The following is a 14630-nucleotide window of genomic DNA, read 5'->3' as shown; positions in this document are numbered from 1 at the left end:
AAGGAGTTAATCTGTGTCCCAACACAAAAGATAACAATTAGAGTAGAAATTCTCAACTTCAGTGTCTGCCAAATAGAGTGAAAATCATCAGAAATTAATCAGCAAAACAAGGATCTGCAAAGTAGGATTGGCTTTACAAGCCTGGATATGAACTCAGAAAAAATGAAGTCCCCAGTAAACATGTCTGGAATGTTAAAATACATCTCAGACTATGTGCTCCTAAGTCAAATAACACTATTATAACTTGCAGGGCACTTCACTTGCAGCAAGTAGTAAGGGAATGTAGCTTGCATTAGAAAGAAGAAATCACCCTTTACAGCATACCTAATGCAGCTCTGTTTAAAAGAAACAAACACGCCTGTACTCTGTTGCCTTGTTACTTGGTGCTTCAGTATCTTTATTATGAAAACAACATAGTAGAGGATTCAATCTAATTTTGCTTTCTGAGGTGGTTTGTAATAGTTTCACAGATTGGTAAGCTGAGCTGCTTTCCATATACAAGAGTGTGATTGATGTCTTAAGATAAATACTGTGAGGCAATCATTGGGGCACAGGATATGCTTTATACCCTGAAGACTGGGCCTCTCCCCTACCTCTGTTGCCTCACGATCACTTGGAAAAACCCAGTTAATTCAAAGGACAGAGCACTTTGAACTGATATGTTTTCACTTATGGATAAATCAATAAAAATACTCAACCAAGAGGAAAGTCAGTAAAATTTTCCATTTGTTTGTATTTTCTGATGCACCAACAATCAATTCAAGCACGTAAAAACCTTAATTCAGCATGTACTTTTAAATACGTGGCTAAATTTAACCACAGAGCCATTTCACTGAAGTTAAGATGAAAATGTAATGTAGTATATAGAACTCAAATTTGTAAAAAGGTAGTCAACAGCTTCAGTTTTCCAGACGTTTGCTAGGCTTGCATAAGTTACTTTTAGAACTGAGCTGCTTAATGGATAAGACTGTACTTCCAGAGAAGATGAAAACTAAACATTCATTGCTCTTTTTCTTTGTTTCATTCATTAAATAAATTTTTTAAAAATTGTTGGTTTAAATTTGACTCTAAATCCTAGCTGCATCTGTCAAAAATAATCAAGGATAGCTGCAGGTAACCAATCTCTTAATTTGACATGCTCTAGACAATCTTTCATTGTGTTTAATTATGAGTTTACCTATTGCAAAGTGTCCTGCATAATAGAGGTGCTCCGCTATAAAATCTTCTCTCTTGCTTATAATTCAATCATTCTAAATTTAAAATGACAGTATACAGTACTAAAACGTCCAATTGAAGTTTAATATAAAAATATCAGCACAAAACTCCTTTTTGAAGTCTGTTTATTGTGAGCAACCCAAATGCCTGTTTAATTACTATTAGTTGTAGTATATTAATAGACTTTGAACCCCTACAGTTGCTAATTCATACCATCTCAGGTATTTTGATAAGAAATACTAAGTAAGAAAACAGTAAGTATTCAAAGGGTTAATTTGCTTAGAATAGTAATAATAAATTAGTTTTTTGCATCTTCTTCAGTTCAAAATCCAGCTTTGAGACTGAGGAAGGCTTCCAAATCACATCAATTAAATAAGAGTGGTCCTTTTAACCAGTAGCAGTTTGATTGCCAATGACTCGAAGAATCTCTTTATGAATGCTTGGTTCCTGTGTATTTATACTTGTATCACCCACTTGACCATCTTCATAACTAAAAGACAAGTACAGAAAATACAATAAAATTAGTGCTTTATGAATCTACGTAAAACCATCCAAAACTGTTTCATTCAATAATCAAGAGAGCTTATTCTATATGTTAACATTTTTCTATTAAAATGCTCTACTGCACACTTCCCATTATACGCAGATCCTAAACTCTAGAGTGAAGGGTGGTAAGGCTGCCATTAGCATTGAAGCCCTGAGGCTCAGTAAGCCACTAGCACTCAAAGGGGACAAGTCATAGGTGACAAGGGAAATGCTTTCAATGTAGACAAGAAGCCTTTAATGAATTCATCAGCCTTAAAACAAATAGAAATACACAGGCTTACTGCAACATGAGTTAATGCTATAAAATGGGAAAACCCAGCAACTCTCCATTTATTCTATTACAAAGGATCAAGTAAACCTTTGGCACTGGCTTATCCAACGTGATGCTGTCAAGAATTTGGATCAAGCATCTTATTGACTTCAAGTTGTAAAACTATTGGAGGGGAACAGGGGAAAAGGTTTTGGATTAAGAGCGGTGGAAAGTTAAAAGAAGCTTTGTACTCACACAAAGAAAAATCTTGTACACACGTGATCTGTATTGGGAACTACCCATATCTCTCCATGTTTGTGCAGATCGGATGAGGTTATCACTATTAGGGAAAGAATAGATTTCATAGTGACAAAAATACACCTAAAAACACTGCTTTAAAAGATTTGGGGTTTTATACCCTTTAAATAGCCTGGAGGTTGGAGCATTGAGATATGACTAATGGGACAAACTTTATCAAGTTCAAATACTGGATTGTGCTTCTGGGATGGAGTAATACTGGGCACAAGTATAAATTGGGAAAGGGGGTGGCTAGAAGGTAGCCCTGCAGAAAGAGCTATGGGGTGCTGGTTGACAGCAGGTTCAGCTGGAATCAGTGTGCCCTGGCAGCCAAGGCAGCAAATTGCAAATGTGTATGCAGTGTTGGCATGGCCTTGCCTTGAGTACTGTGTGCAATTCTGGGCCCTACAATTTAAGAAGGACATGAAGGTCCTCAAATGCATCAAGAGGGGTGCAGCAAAGTTGGTGAAAGGGCTGGAAGGCACACTCTATGAGAAGTGGCTAAGGACTTTGGGAGTGTCTAGTTTGGAGGAAAGGAGGACAAGGGACAACCTTATGGCTCTCCACAGCTTTCTGAGAAGGGGCAGTGGAGAGGGAGGTGCACACTTCAGGAGACTGAGAGAGTCAGCGAGCAAATGTGTGGTAATGGTTCAAAGATGCTCTGAGAGAGGTTAAGACTGGACACTGGAATGCATTTCTTTACCGATACGGTGGCCAAAATCCAGAACAGGCTTCCTAGACCGGTGGTCAATGTCTCAAGCCAGTCAATGCTTAAAAGATACTTGGACAATGCTCATAACAACGTTCTTTAACTTTTGGTCAGCCCTGAACTGGGCAGGCAGTAGGAATGGATGATTGTTGTAGATATTGTATTGTACTGTGCTGTATTGTACTGTATTGTATTGTATTGCATTGTGTTCTATTCTTTCTATTCTATTCACTACCTTGAATAAATGCACGTTAAATTTTATACCTTTTCTTCCACGAATTGTAATTTTTAATATTTCTCTGATTAGTTTTATTTGAAATGTACATTAAACATCTCCCTTAAACACTTCTTTTCACATAAAAATGAAATGAATATGATGTAAAATATATTTTAACAAATATTTTACCTTATACAATCAATAATGTATTAGTAAGTGTAAGGAAAGAACAATATGGATGAAAACATCCTTGTGATAGATGTAATTTTTATTTAGAAACTTCAGGCATTAAAGGCTAAGTATAGTTTAGCAAACTCCAACTTCATTTCTTACCTTCTTCTCAAATTTTACAATTAAACTTTTGTATTTTTCTGTCCAGATCAAATTGTATTTTCATTTTGACCGATACCTCCTTAATCGTACTAAGTATTTCACTTGAATGATGTCAAAAATGCAGATACTAAAAAGTAGTATACATAGCTAAAGCTTCTATTTTTAAATAACATCTTTTCCATAATCTTAATTTTTACTTTAAAAATGAACAAATGCCCAAATGAAAGGCAAATTGAGTTTAATACAATTTCTTCTTGTTTGGTCAGTGAGACTAATTATCCATTACTGGTACAACTCTTATTAAAATTTCAAAAACCTTTTCTTCTCAAAACCTGCTGAGGTTTCATTAGATATTAAAAGAATTACAAAGTCTTTCAGAATGACTGTTCTCATATGCACTGGATTTTACCTAGACAATATTTCTGATGCTATCAGAAAGAACAGACTGTTTACTAGATGAACAGTTTATTTGCCTGAACAGTGAAAAGTCATTTGGAAATTAAATACAAAAGCTGTTTTTTCTGACTGAGGCATTTAATATATTTGCCAAGACCTTTAAAAAAGTCAGTGTTTTGAATAAAGGCCATGAACTGGGTTATCTTGATTGCTTAGGAATATGATCACATTGAAAGACAGGGTAGATGCTCAGTCACTATGTACATACAAGCATTTCAAGAAAATTCAACGTGTGTTACAAGTTGTGGTTGAAGAGGTAAATGTTCTGAAATGAAATATAAAGATCAGCTATTAATCAAGTACTCATGCACCTACCGGTGTAGGTAGGTGAGAGTAAAGGTCTCACTGATTTGTATCCAGTAACACTGTGTCCATGACTAAACAGTTTTCCAAGAGATTTCAGCTTACCTTCACATAAGGCTATGCATTTTAAGTTACGGCTTTGCAAAAATTGTGACTGTTGTCCTTTCTTCTGTGACTAAGATGCAAAAACATGAGAAAACCTAATTAGTGCAGCAAGATAAACTGAGTGAAAAAGTAACTGAGGAGAAGACTGCTATTTTCAGTGGTTTATAAATGAACAAATATAGTCACTCTTTCTGAAATATTTCTATTGCATTTCTAAAAAAATGTGTATTGTATATTTGGATAGGATTCAAACTTCTTTATACTGAAACAGAAGTTCCAAATTATTACAGAATAAATATTATTATTAGAAATATCAGAGCATTACTGTCACAAAAATTCATAACATAAAAAAAAAAGGTGAATTTTATCACTGATTATTTGGTCACTACCCTGGTATTTTACTCCCCTTCCCATTTCAGAGGGCTTCTGCTGACACATACCATTCTTTTTCCAAAGCCAGATTACTCAGTAGTTTCTATATGTTAACTATGAAGACAGATGTAAGATTTCTTTCTCAAAATTTAGCCCCACATATACATGCTATGAATTTGCTTTAAATAAAAGAGAACAATGGTTTAACATGTAAAAACCATGAAAACTGAAAAAATTACCTGCAATAAATGAAATGATACTAATTTTCCAGAAATAGACACTCTCAATTCCTTTTATATCATTCTTCTGTCTATAACTCATAAAGCAAGGACTAACTAACAATCATAACACAATCTCTCCTGCATTTTCATTCTCTTGCTACGTTCTTCTGTTTGGAAATGAGGGGCACAGGACTTGTGGTATACTTCGTAAACTGTTGCCAAAATCTGTGCATCTGCATTTGAAGTTTGCAGTCTCTGAAGGTGTTGATTTAATTAAAAAAATTAAACTGTTTGCTTTCACAAATGGAATATTACCTTCTTTTCAGCTACCAAGATCCCAAGCATAAAACCATAAATCTTCGAGAGATGGATGATTTACTGTACCTGTGATGTACTACTGCCCTTACTGCCTGAAGCTGGTTCATCTTTAGCTGACACCTTCTGCTGTTTCTTGTTCATCCCTAGGAATATTAAAATCATGTAAGATACCCTGGTACATAAGTGTCATAGCAAGCGAAGTTAAGTATGGGGAATGAAACAGCACAGCAGGAATCACCATCCTTTGCACACAAGCATGAAGCTAGTTAACTTTGTCACTGAATATCATAATTTAATTCTGCAAATCACTAGTATCACTAGTGTATCTGTATATACTGCAAAGACCTTCAGGAAGTTAGCATTAAGTATGTGCAAAAGCAGATAAACATGCCCCTAAATTCAGCTCAGGAATGTTCTTATTTGGCTGCTTAACAGAATTATGTGTCAGCAGGCCTTGAGTCTAACTGCCCCTGTTCAGGCTGAAGTAACAGAGTCTAATTTACTGTGGGTGGGACAGTAAAATCACAATAATTTTAACACTACTTAAATTTATTCAAAGTCTAATTACTTTTAAGGAGTAGTTAATTTATATAAAGTTTTAAAGTCTACCTTGGTTGAATTATTTATCTACATGTAAAAGTATCAAGTTGTCAGCCACATTGGATCCAATTTCTGCCTCAGAAACCTAAACAGCTACATTTGTGTTCTTGGATCTCTTTTAAATTCCTCACATCAGTTTATATAAAATTCCTCCATTGTAGGCTTCCTTGCCTTTCAGTACCCTGTATTTCTCATCTGTTTGCATACAAACTGAAATATGGGGAAGTTTAAATCTTTGAAGGAACAAGGAGTTCCTTCACATTCCTCTGTGTTTTTTACTGGCATCAAGTACCACATGCTTCAGAGGAACACAGGCCACCTCTTTTCTGGAGAAGGATGTATGGAAGGGACCAAGAAAGGTAGAGAGATGAGGAAAAAAAGCACATTGAAGCTCCCAAAGCAGTGCTGACCCCAACAAAGGGCATTTTGTTAGATAATATGGCAACTTGCACTTCAGTGTATCCTAAAAACCTGCCATACTTGTGTAATTTCTGAAAACCTAAAAGTACATTTAGAGATTACAGATACTGAAATGCAACAAACTGTAATAAAAACTGCTGAGCTCTTAAAATTGTGACATTACTTTAAAACAGTGAAAATCAGAAAGCATAACTAGAGCTCTCAGAATTACCTACAGGCACACTATAACAGCAATTTCTTATGTGAGGAAATACAACATACCTAAAGAAAAAATTCACTATATTTTAAAATCTCTGAAGTTTCTTAATACACATATCATTGTAGCTATGAGTTTCTAATATGCTTCTATTTGGAAAACTCTGCATGATTCACTTTTGCATTTACTAGTGGTAAAATAATGTTCCCTCCTCTTCTCATGCTAAAATAAACACACTGTCCAGTACTGTCTGTGTAATCCTATCCTGGCACGGTGATAATTAGGAATACTTTTAAATATACACAGTACAACATGTCAGTTGCTGAGTATTTGTTTTGTCAGATCACGCTCTAAAAGCCCATGCATCCACAGACAATATTAAATGGATTTAGGCAGATATTGACAAAAAAAAAACACTCCACAAATACGAAGTTGTATTTACATTGCATAATCAACACTTGCTCCATTACACATAGCTTTCAGTACTAGCTACTATCTACTTAAAAGAACAGTTTCAAAACAATCAGCACCTTGGAAAATGAGGAAAAGTATTTCATAAAGGAATTAGATTTTCTCTTTTTTGGATAAATTAAACCTTGATTGACAAAGATAAAATTTAATACAGTGTTGTAAACAGTAAATCTTGTAAGAAAAGCAGTAGACTAAGGTACTCTTCTATATTTCTCCAGTTTTAGAGTGATTTATAAATATCACCTGAGTAACCAAATGATATGCTTGACAATGGACTAAGGTAGATTCCACTTCCGAACATTGCACCATGGAGCTGAAAAAGATCAAAATGATTGTTTCACAATAAGTTGGTTGTCTGGACAAAACAATAATGATAGGAACAGACTACAATGTAGATAAGCATCTGCCCACTGCACTAATTTATTGCCTGATAATAAATGGTGTTCAAACTCTTAATTAAAAAAAAAAATCATGCTGTGAATGTACAGCTAAAATACTGTATATTCTGGAAACCATGTCCAAATGTCCAATTATAATTTTACATTAGATTTACACATAAAATTGCACATTGTGCTGGAAAATCTATTACTATGAAGGATGCCTATAGAGGGTGTCTCTGTACATGGCCAAATACATCTCAGTCTTAAAAAGGCTGAACAAGCTCAGCACGTGTCTCTCCTGGTTTAAGACACCCCGCTCTCACAAGCAAACCCCCAGCACAAAGACAGGAGAGAAAGTAACAAAAAAAAAAAACACCTGGGTTGAGATAAGGAGTTTAATGAGATCACACTGTGTACAATTACTTTAGTCTATTTTGCACAAAAGCACAGCAAAAGCAGAAGCAGTGGCAGAAGTCAGCAATAAAATGACTCCCCCACCCTGAACACTGCAGCCAGCCTAGCAGAAAAAACCAGGACTCCAAAACCGGAAGAGGTAACCAGAAGCATGAAGCCTCTCATGTTACAATCTGAACTGTAAGCCCCATGATACTTTGCTCTGGCCAATATTTTCATTTTAAAGCTGAATGATGTCAGCATGGTATTGAATACTTATCATCAGATTCAATTGCCTAAACCCATGACAGTGTCTTGCATGAAATCCTTGGCAGGAAATACAGCCTAAATCAGTCTCTGTGAATCAAAAGCAGCAACAGCTGCCTTTGTTTTCTTTAAGCTAAGAAATGAAGAGATGGCGATGGTACTGGTCATATGCCTTAGAAAAATTGAGTCACAAGTTCACAAGGTGGAATGGGTTGACTGCTTTATGTCTAAAAGACTTCAAAGAAAACACACCAAGTAGTTCTTGGAGCACAAATGAGAACCAAGAGTATCTCCTACCTATGTAGACATTACGACCACTGGGCTTCAGAGTTATGCTTATCTTTATTGCTTTCCTCTGACCCAATAATATTTTCATTGACTCTGTAATGTGCCAGAGCTCTGAGAGGAATGGGAACACAGGCTTTCACTTCTCCAGATCCTGTCATGTTGTACAGGATTCTTGTTGAGTGGGTGTTTTTCCTGACTGGTTGGTACTGGGGAAAATAGGATGAACTCAGCTCAGGATATGTCATAGGTGTGTGAGAGACCTAAAAATGAGGACTAGGGCTTTACTGTTCCCTTCCTGCTATTCCCAGTATCTCAACCCTCAACAGAAAACTTAAGCATAAACATAGGTATTTACTTTTGAACAATTTCTTGAGGGATTATCTTTCACAGATATTAGTTAAAAGCCCTGAACTTCTAAGAGGAACAGCAGAGATGTCTATTTCCTTTTTTTCAGTGTCTGCTGCACTCTCACACTTAGCACTCTGAGATCCTCCTCTAAGGTATCATGGGCTCCAGCCTAGGGAAGAGTAGTCAAAACCATGATGCTAAAATGCTCTGGGTTACAGTTCCCCAGTCCTTCCAGTACAGGCTGCTTTGTTCTCCAGCAGTGCTCTCCTGATGATTCAGTCCTGAGAAAATGAACTGAAGTTCGCAATAGCTCTCTCCTCGCCAGCACACTCATATTTCCATTCCCAAGGAAACCAGAAGAAAGGGACTTGCTGTAAAGTCAGCTCCTATAAATCTAGTATGCTCTTAATACCTATAACAAGGAGACAGTTCATATAGCTCCCAAGATTGCTTTCCAGCAGTACTGAGCTAAACCTCCTGGAGGCGCTGCTCTGCAACGTAAAAGTGAAACACTGATTCCAGCAATGAGATTTCCTAGCCATTTTAGCAGACATATTACTTCATTTCAATTGCAGGAAACAAGAAAGTGTTTGAAATCAGCCTTTAATGTCACCTGTACAACTAACAAGACCACACCACCCTGAAAACTTGTCTAAGCTCATATGTAATCGAGCATGCACAAGTTAGCTAAAGAAGTCTGCTTCGCCTACTATTTACCTGCAGCCTTGTATTGGAAGCAACAACTAAGCCGTTCCTCAGGATGGAATGCCAGTTTTCAATGTGTGAACCACTGGAAAAAATTTAAAAGTATGCATTAAAATCCACTGTGTAAAATGGAAAATGAAATCAGTAATCTTTTAAAACAACAAATTCTGAGCTGCAAACCTCAAATGGCAAGAACAAAAAAATAGCATGGTATTCTGATAACCTTTGATTAATATGAACATTTGTACTTACTGAAATGCAAAAGTACTTCCGTAGAGATTTTTAGCAGCTCGAAAATTGGACTCTTTGGCTGGTGGACTGCTGAGAAGTAGGAACTGGTGGGGAGTGTGCATAAACTTCAGTTGCTGTAAAATATAACAGTGCACAAGTGAAAAGAAGCTGATTAACAGAAAAGGGTTGTATTTCTGTAACAGTAGTTCATAAGATTCTTGCTGTTTCACACAATACTTAATTGCATCTAAGTCACTGCAAGAGCTAAGTTCAAATTGGCCTCATTACCATAGTTCTTACCTGAAATCAAACAGCAAAAATACCTTTCAGTTTATGAAATATATGGAAGTTTCTGAAACTGATTTCAACCTAATATGGCTCTAATTAACTAATTAAATCGAACAATTTTATCATGGTGTCCTGCCCAGAGCTGGCTTTGAATTAAGGTTCAAATTTGAATGTTGCGGATGTCTGGTCCTTCATAGGAAGATCAGAGACATACGTACTCTAAAATTATTTTCATCTGAAAATCAAGCCTCCCCATATGTGGGTCATCTAGTATATCATGTAACAAACAAAGAAATCTCATCCAACCTGAGATGACTAAAAGGTAGACACATATTTGAACTACTCAAATAGGCTCTTTGTAAGTGTTAGTCCTTTGCCTAGTTTTAAATATTCACAACATGACTCATGACGTGACACTACCTGTTTCTGCCCTCTATTAATGAAGTCCACATCATTAACTGGAATGTGGACACCTACATCTGGTGAGGGGCCTCCCATGTAGAAATGCTAATGAGCCATGAGAAAATAATAAAGAATTCACAGAAACTTACCCTATTCACTGGTAGCTTCACAATATGTGATCTATTACTAGAAATAACCCTAAGAGAGGAAATATGCATCAGAAACGGTAGTCAAACGTAATTTTACTTCTTAAAAATATGTTATTAATGGGTCTTTGATGGTATCAGATGGAAGTAGACCAAATCTTGACTGGAAAATGAAATCAGAATGCACAGATGAGGTCCAAAAAGAGTCCAGCAACATCTGCAGTTGCAAATGTTGATCCCAATGTTAATTCTTAGGATGAGCTTACATCAAATTGCACTGATGTAGTAATCTTTCATTAAACTTGGTACTTTTATAATTATAATGTGAGTCAATTTTATACCATTGCAGAAGAGGATGTGCAAGCGGATCTTGTTTATCCATCTGCTTCTTTATTTCCAAGTAAGGTGCCTAGAAAAGAGTAATCACATTCTTTATTTCTAGTTGAAATCACAAGGATAAATATTTTATGTTACACTGACCATGAATTCAGCTATTAGATCATATACATGGGACTCATTAGGTTTCAATCATAGTTTTACTGACAAACAGGATCGCATAATTATAAATGTGTTTTGACAACAAGAAATATTTATAGAACAATTCTTTTCCCCAAAAGCATATAATTAGCATCAAAATGAGTATATTATACCCAACACTGGTGATCTCAGGAAGGATAAGAGAAGATGTCTAATTAGTTTTGGCTCTTGGATTAAGAAATTGGACTTCACAAAATTAAGTATCTGAAAATACCCCAAGATATTTTACTTTATTTTTATAACTGTTTCATGGTATAAACTGATAGAATAAAGTACTATATCATCTTATGATCCCAAAGTACTTTATGAATATATACAGAGTAATATTTCTAAACATGAGGTATATTTGCATAGCAGTTGGAAAAGTGAGGTACATAGGAGAGACTTTAAAAACCAGCTAGGCTGTTTGGGAAAGGAAGTGTAACAACAAACGTAAGTACAGTTATCAGACTGTCCCACTGTGAATATTGAGAAATCATATGGTAGTAATCCCAAGAGATCCAGCCTTCCAAATTCCCGACCATAATTAACTGATAAAGTGTATAATAGAAATAAAACTGTAATTCAAAACATTGTCACAAAATTAATTTATTTTACATTAAAAACAGAAGATTCAGTTTGGCTTAAATATTCCCATAAATGCATCAGTTGGTGATTTTCTTGTTACTATGCCCCACCCTGGTGTTATTATTTTTTAATTACATTTTAAAAGATCTGAGTTATATTTCATCGCTTTTATTTGACTGCTATTAGTCAAAGGTGTCATCAAGTCTGTTAATTTTAACACATATTTTAATATTATTACAGCTCTATAGGAAAGAGATGACACTGCTGACTTCCTCACCCATCACACACAAGTAATATAAACATCTTCCTAGTTCTAGAAATAGCAATTAACCTACATAAAGCTTTTTAAACTCACCTGTGTCATCTCTCTAATAGAAGTGATACTGTCCAATGCTTTCATGACTCGGTCATAATTCTTCTTCTGATGTAGCATAAAATAAGGAAAATTTTAGAAGAGCATTAGACTGTAGCTCTACAAAAGTCTGAATTCTTTGAGTGTGTATATAACCAAAGATAAGATGGAGGTTTATCCAACAAGTCCTTTCAGGCATTTATGATTAATAGCCTCCTTCCACCTCTCACATACAAGGTTTAAAAAGCCAAGTGCTGGGTCCTGCACTTGGGTCACAACAAGCCCATGTAATGCTACAGGCTTGGGGCAGAGTGGCTGGAAAGTTGCCTGGCAGGAAAGGACCTGGGGGTGCTGGTTGACAGCTGCCAGAACATGAGCCAGCAGTGTGCTCTGGTGGTCCAGAAGGCAAAGAGCATCCTGGCCTGTATCAGGAATACTGTGGCCAGCAGGACTAAGGGAAGTGATCGTGCCCCTGTACTTGGTACTGCTGAGGCTGTCCCTCAAACACTGTGTTCAGTTCCGGGACCTTCACTACAATAAGGACATTTTGTTGCTGAGGCATTGCCTAGAGAAGGGCAACAAAGCTGGGAAAGGGTGTAGAGAACAAGTCTTATGAGTGGCTGAGGGAGATAGGAATGTTTAGGCTGCAAAAGAGGAGGCTGAAGGGAGACCTCGTTGCTCTCTGCAGCTGTCTGAAAGGAGATTGCAGTGAGGTGGGGGTCAGTCTCTTGTCCCTAGGTGACAGAATGATAAGAAATGGCTTGAAATTATGCCACGTGAGGTTTAGAGTGGATATTAGGAAAAATTTCTTTACAGAAAGAATGGTCAGGCGTTGGACTAGCTTGCCTAGGGAGGTGATAGACATGGCACTTCAGGATATGGTTTAATGTCAGGGTGGTGTTAGGCTGATGGTTGGACTCGATGATCTTAGAGGCCTTTTTCCAACTGAAACGATTCTATGATAGATTCTCTCATTCACAGTCCATGAAAAAAATATTATAATGTGTTTTATTTGAATTTCACTGGAATGTCTAACACACTCATAAAGTTAGTTCATTTTTCAAACAAACATTTTTAACCAAATGCAGTTTTAAATAAACATAGTTATTTGGACAACATGTTATTATGTTAAACAACAAAGTGAGTAAACAGATTTTAAATAAAACCCTGAAAAAAGAGATGTGTTTATTTTTATGAAATATCATAAATATCATGAAATATCATTCTCTCTGCCGCACCCTGATCCTTGCCTACCTTCTGCTTTGGAACTGTTGTCAGATGGCTCCACCTTTTCAGATTGAATAAGCTGAACAGACCACAATTCACCAGCTCCACATGTCACGTCACCTTCTCAAGCTTCACTGCTTCCCATCTTTGGGTCTTGCCAACATCAGTCCATGGACCTTGTCCATGCTGGCAAGAACCCGGGAGAAGGCAGTTTGGGCCTTGACAGCCCAGGGTCTCTCTTCATTCCTCTTCTGGTGTGACCCTTTTTTCATATTCCCTCATCTGCTTGAAACTCTCACCTTGCTCAGCCACCTGACTATCTGTCTCCTCATCAGCCCCCTTTCAAGCACCTCCTGGCAAGTCTTTCCTCTCACATGCTGCAAAACACCCTTGCCGCTTCCTGAGGAAGAATCACTACTAACCGGCCTTTTTTCCTGAAAAAGTTACATGCATCCCAGTGCAGGACATGTAAAGTTCTCATTTATGCCCTCGGGGATGACTCAGTCTAGATACAATAGTTCAAAGCTTTCCTGAGAAGCAGTGTTTTCAACCTGAGGAGCACAAAGTGCAAACAATTCTTTACTTCAGACTACTATGTTAGTATTTGATAAAATTACATTTAAGGAGACAATTGTTTGCAGAAAGAAAACTAGATAACAGCAATAAGCACTTTAAGAATAAAAAGATGGACTGGAAATCCCCTGGTTTACATGGTCTTCACCCCCCCAAAGGCCATCTTGCTCTTTGTGTCCACTGGGTGTCTTGAAAGACACTAAAAATATAAAATTCTGCATCTGGAATATACACCCTAAAAGGATTTATTTTCTTCAGCATAACTCTGAACAGAACTTACAGTTCATACTTAAATATCTTCTCAGAAGCAATTAAAAAAGCTACAAAATTCTGAAAATAGTCACATGCTTGCACTAATATATATTCTGAGGCTATATTTCTTAGACTAAAGGAGACCCTACAGAAGAAGGCTTTGCTTTGAAATCTCATGCATGGCTAAAAGCAAGCTATGACTGTCATGGTAGGGCCATGACATGGCCCAGTACATACCCAGACAGGCCTTAAGATGTCTAAACAAGGTCCCTTTCTCTCCCCCCCTTCCTGCAGAGAGACAGTGCAATGTGGGAAAAAGAACAAAGGGGACAGGACCCCTGCCTGTCTGGTAAACAAGCTGCTTACCTGGGTGAGAACACAAAAGCTGGCCACTGCTTCCCCAGATACAAGGTCTTTGTTTCTGCCTTTTATGGCAGAACGCCTTTCCTTTGGGCAGGCACACGTTAGCTTCAGTGCCCTATTGGACCAGTCATCATTGGCCATATGTATATAGAGGTTGACCTGGTAGTCACCTTTGCCTTGATCAAACCTTGCTCAAGCCTTGCTTTCAGACCTTGCTTAAGCCTTGCTTTCAAGCCTACTTGGACCCACCTTATAGAAGCTGCCTCGAGTTGCCCTGCCTTG

General features: G+C 37.1%; 1 protein-coding gene across 2 annotated transcripts in view; it reads right to left on the bottom strand.

Annotated features, from left to right (window-relative positions):
* Nucleotides 1-1602: 1602 nt before the first annotated feature.
* Nucleotides 1603-14630, bottom strand: part of PARP8 (poly(ADP-ribose) polymerase family member 8) — a 122627-nt gene continuing 109599 nt past the window's right edge. For both annotated transcript variants that reach the window (XM_054397414.1, XM_054397415.1), the window contains 10 exons: nt 11937-12002; nt 10819-10886; nt 10481-10529; nt 9663-9775; nt 9423-9495; nt 7273-7342; nt 5409-5485; nt 4432-4501; nt 2267-2351; nt 1603-1705 (listed from right to left, as the gene is read on the bottom strand). In XM_054397414.1, coding sequence (XP_054253389.1) covers nt 1603-1705; nt 2267-2351; nt 4432-4501; nt 5409-5485; nt 7273-7342; nt 9423-9495; nt 9663-9775; nt 10481-10529; nt 10819-10886; nt 11937-12002 — 774 coding nt within the window. The remainder of the gene's footprint in view (nt 1706-2266; nt 2352-4431; nt 4502-5408; nt 5486-7272; nt 7343-9422; nt 9496-9662; nt 9776-10480; nt 10530-10818; nt 10887-11936; nt 12003-14630) is intronic.

The sequence above is a fragment of the Indicator indicator genome, chromosome Z (genome assembly GCF_027791375.1).
Source record: "Indicator indicator isolate 239-I01 chromosome Z, UM_Iind_1.1, whole genome shotgun sequence".
In the NCBI taxonomy this organism is placed as follows: Eukaryota; Metazoa; Chordata; class Aves; order Piciformes; family Indicatoridae; genus Indicator; species Indicator indicator.
The sequence above is the reverse complement of the archived record's forward strand: the minus strand, read 5'-3'. Positions and strand labels throughout refer to the sequence as shown.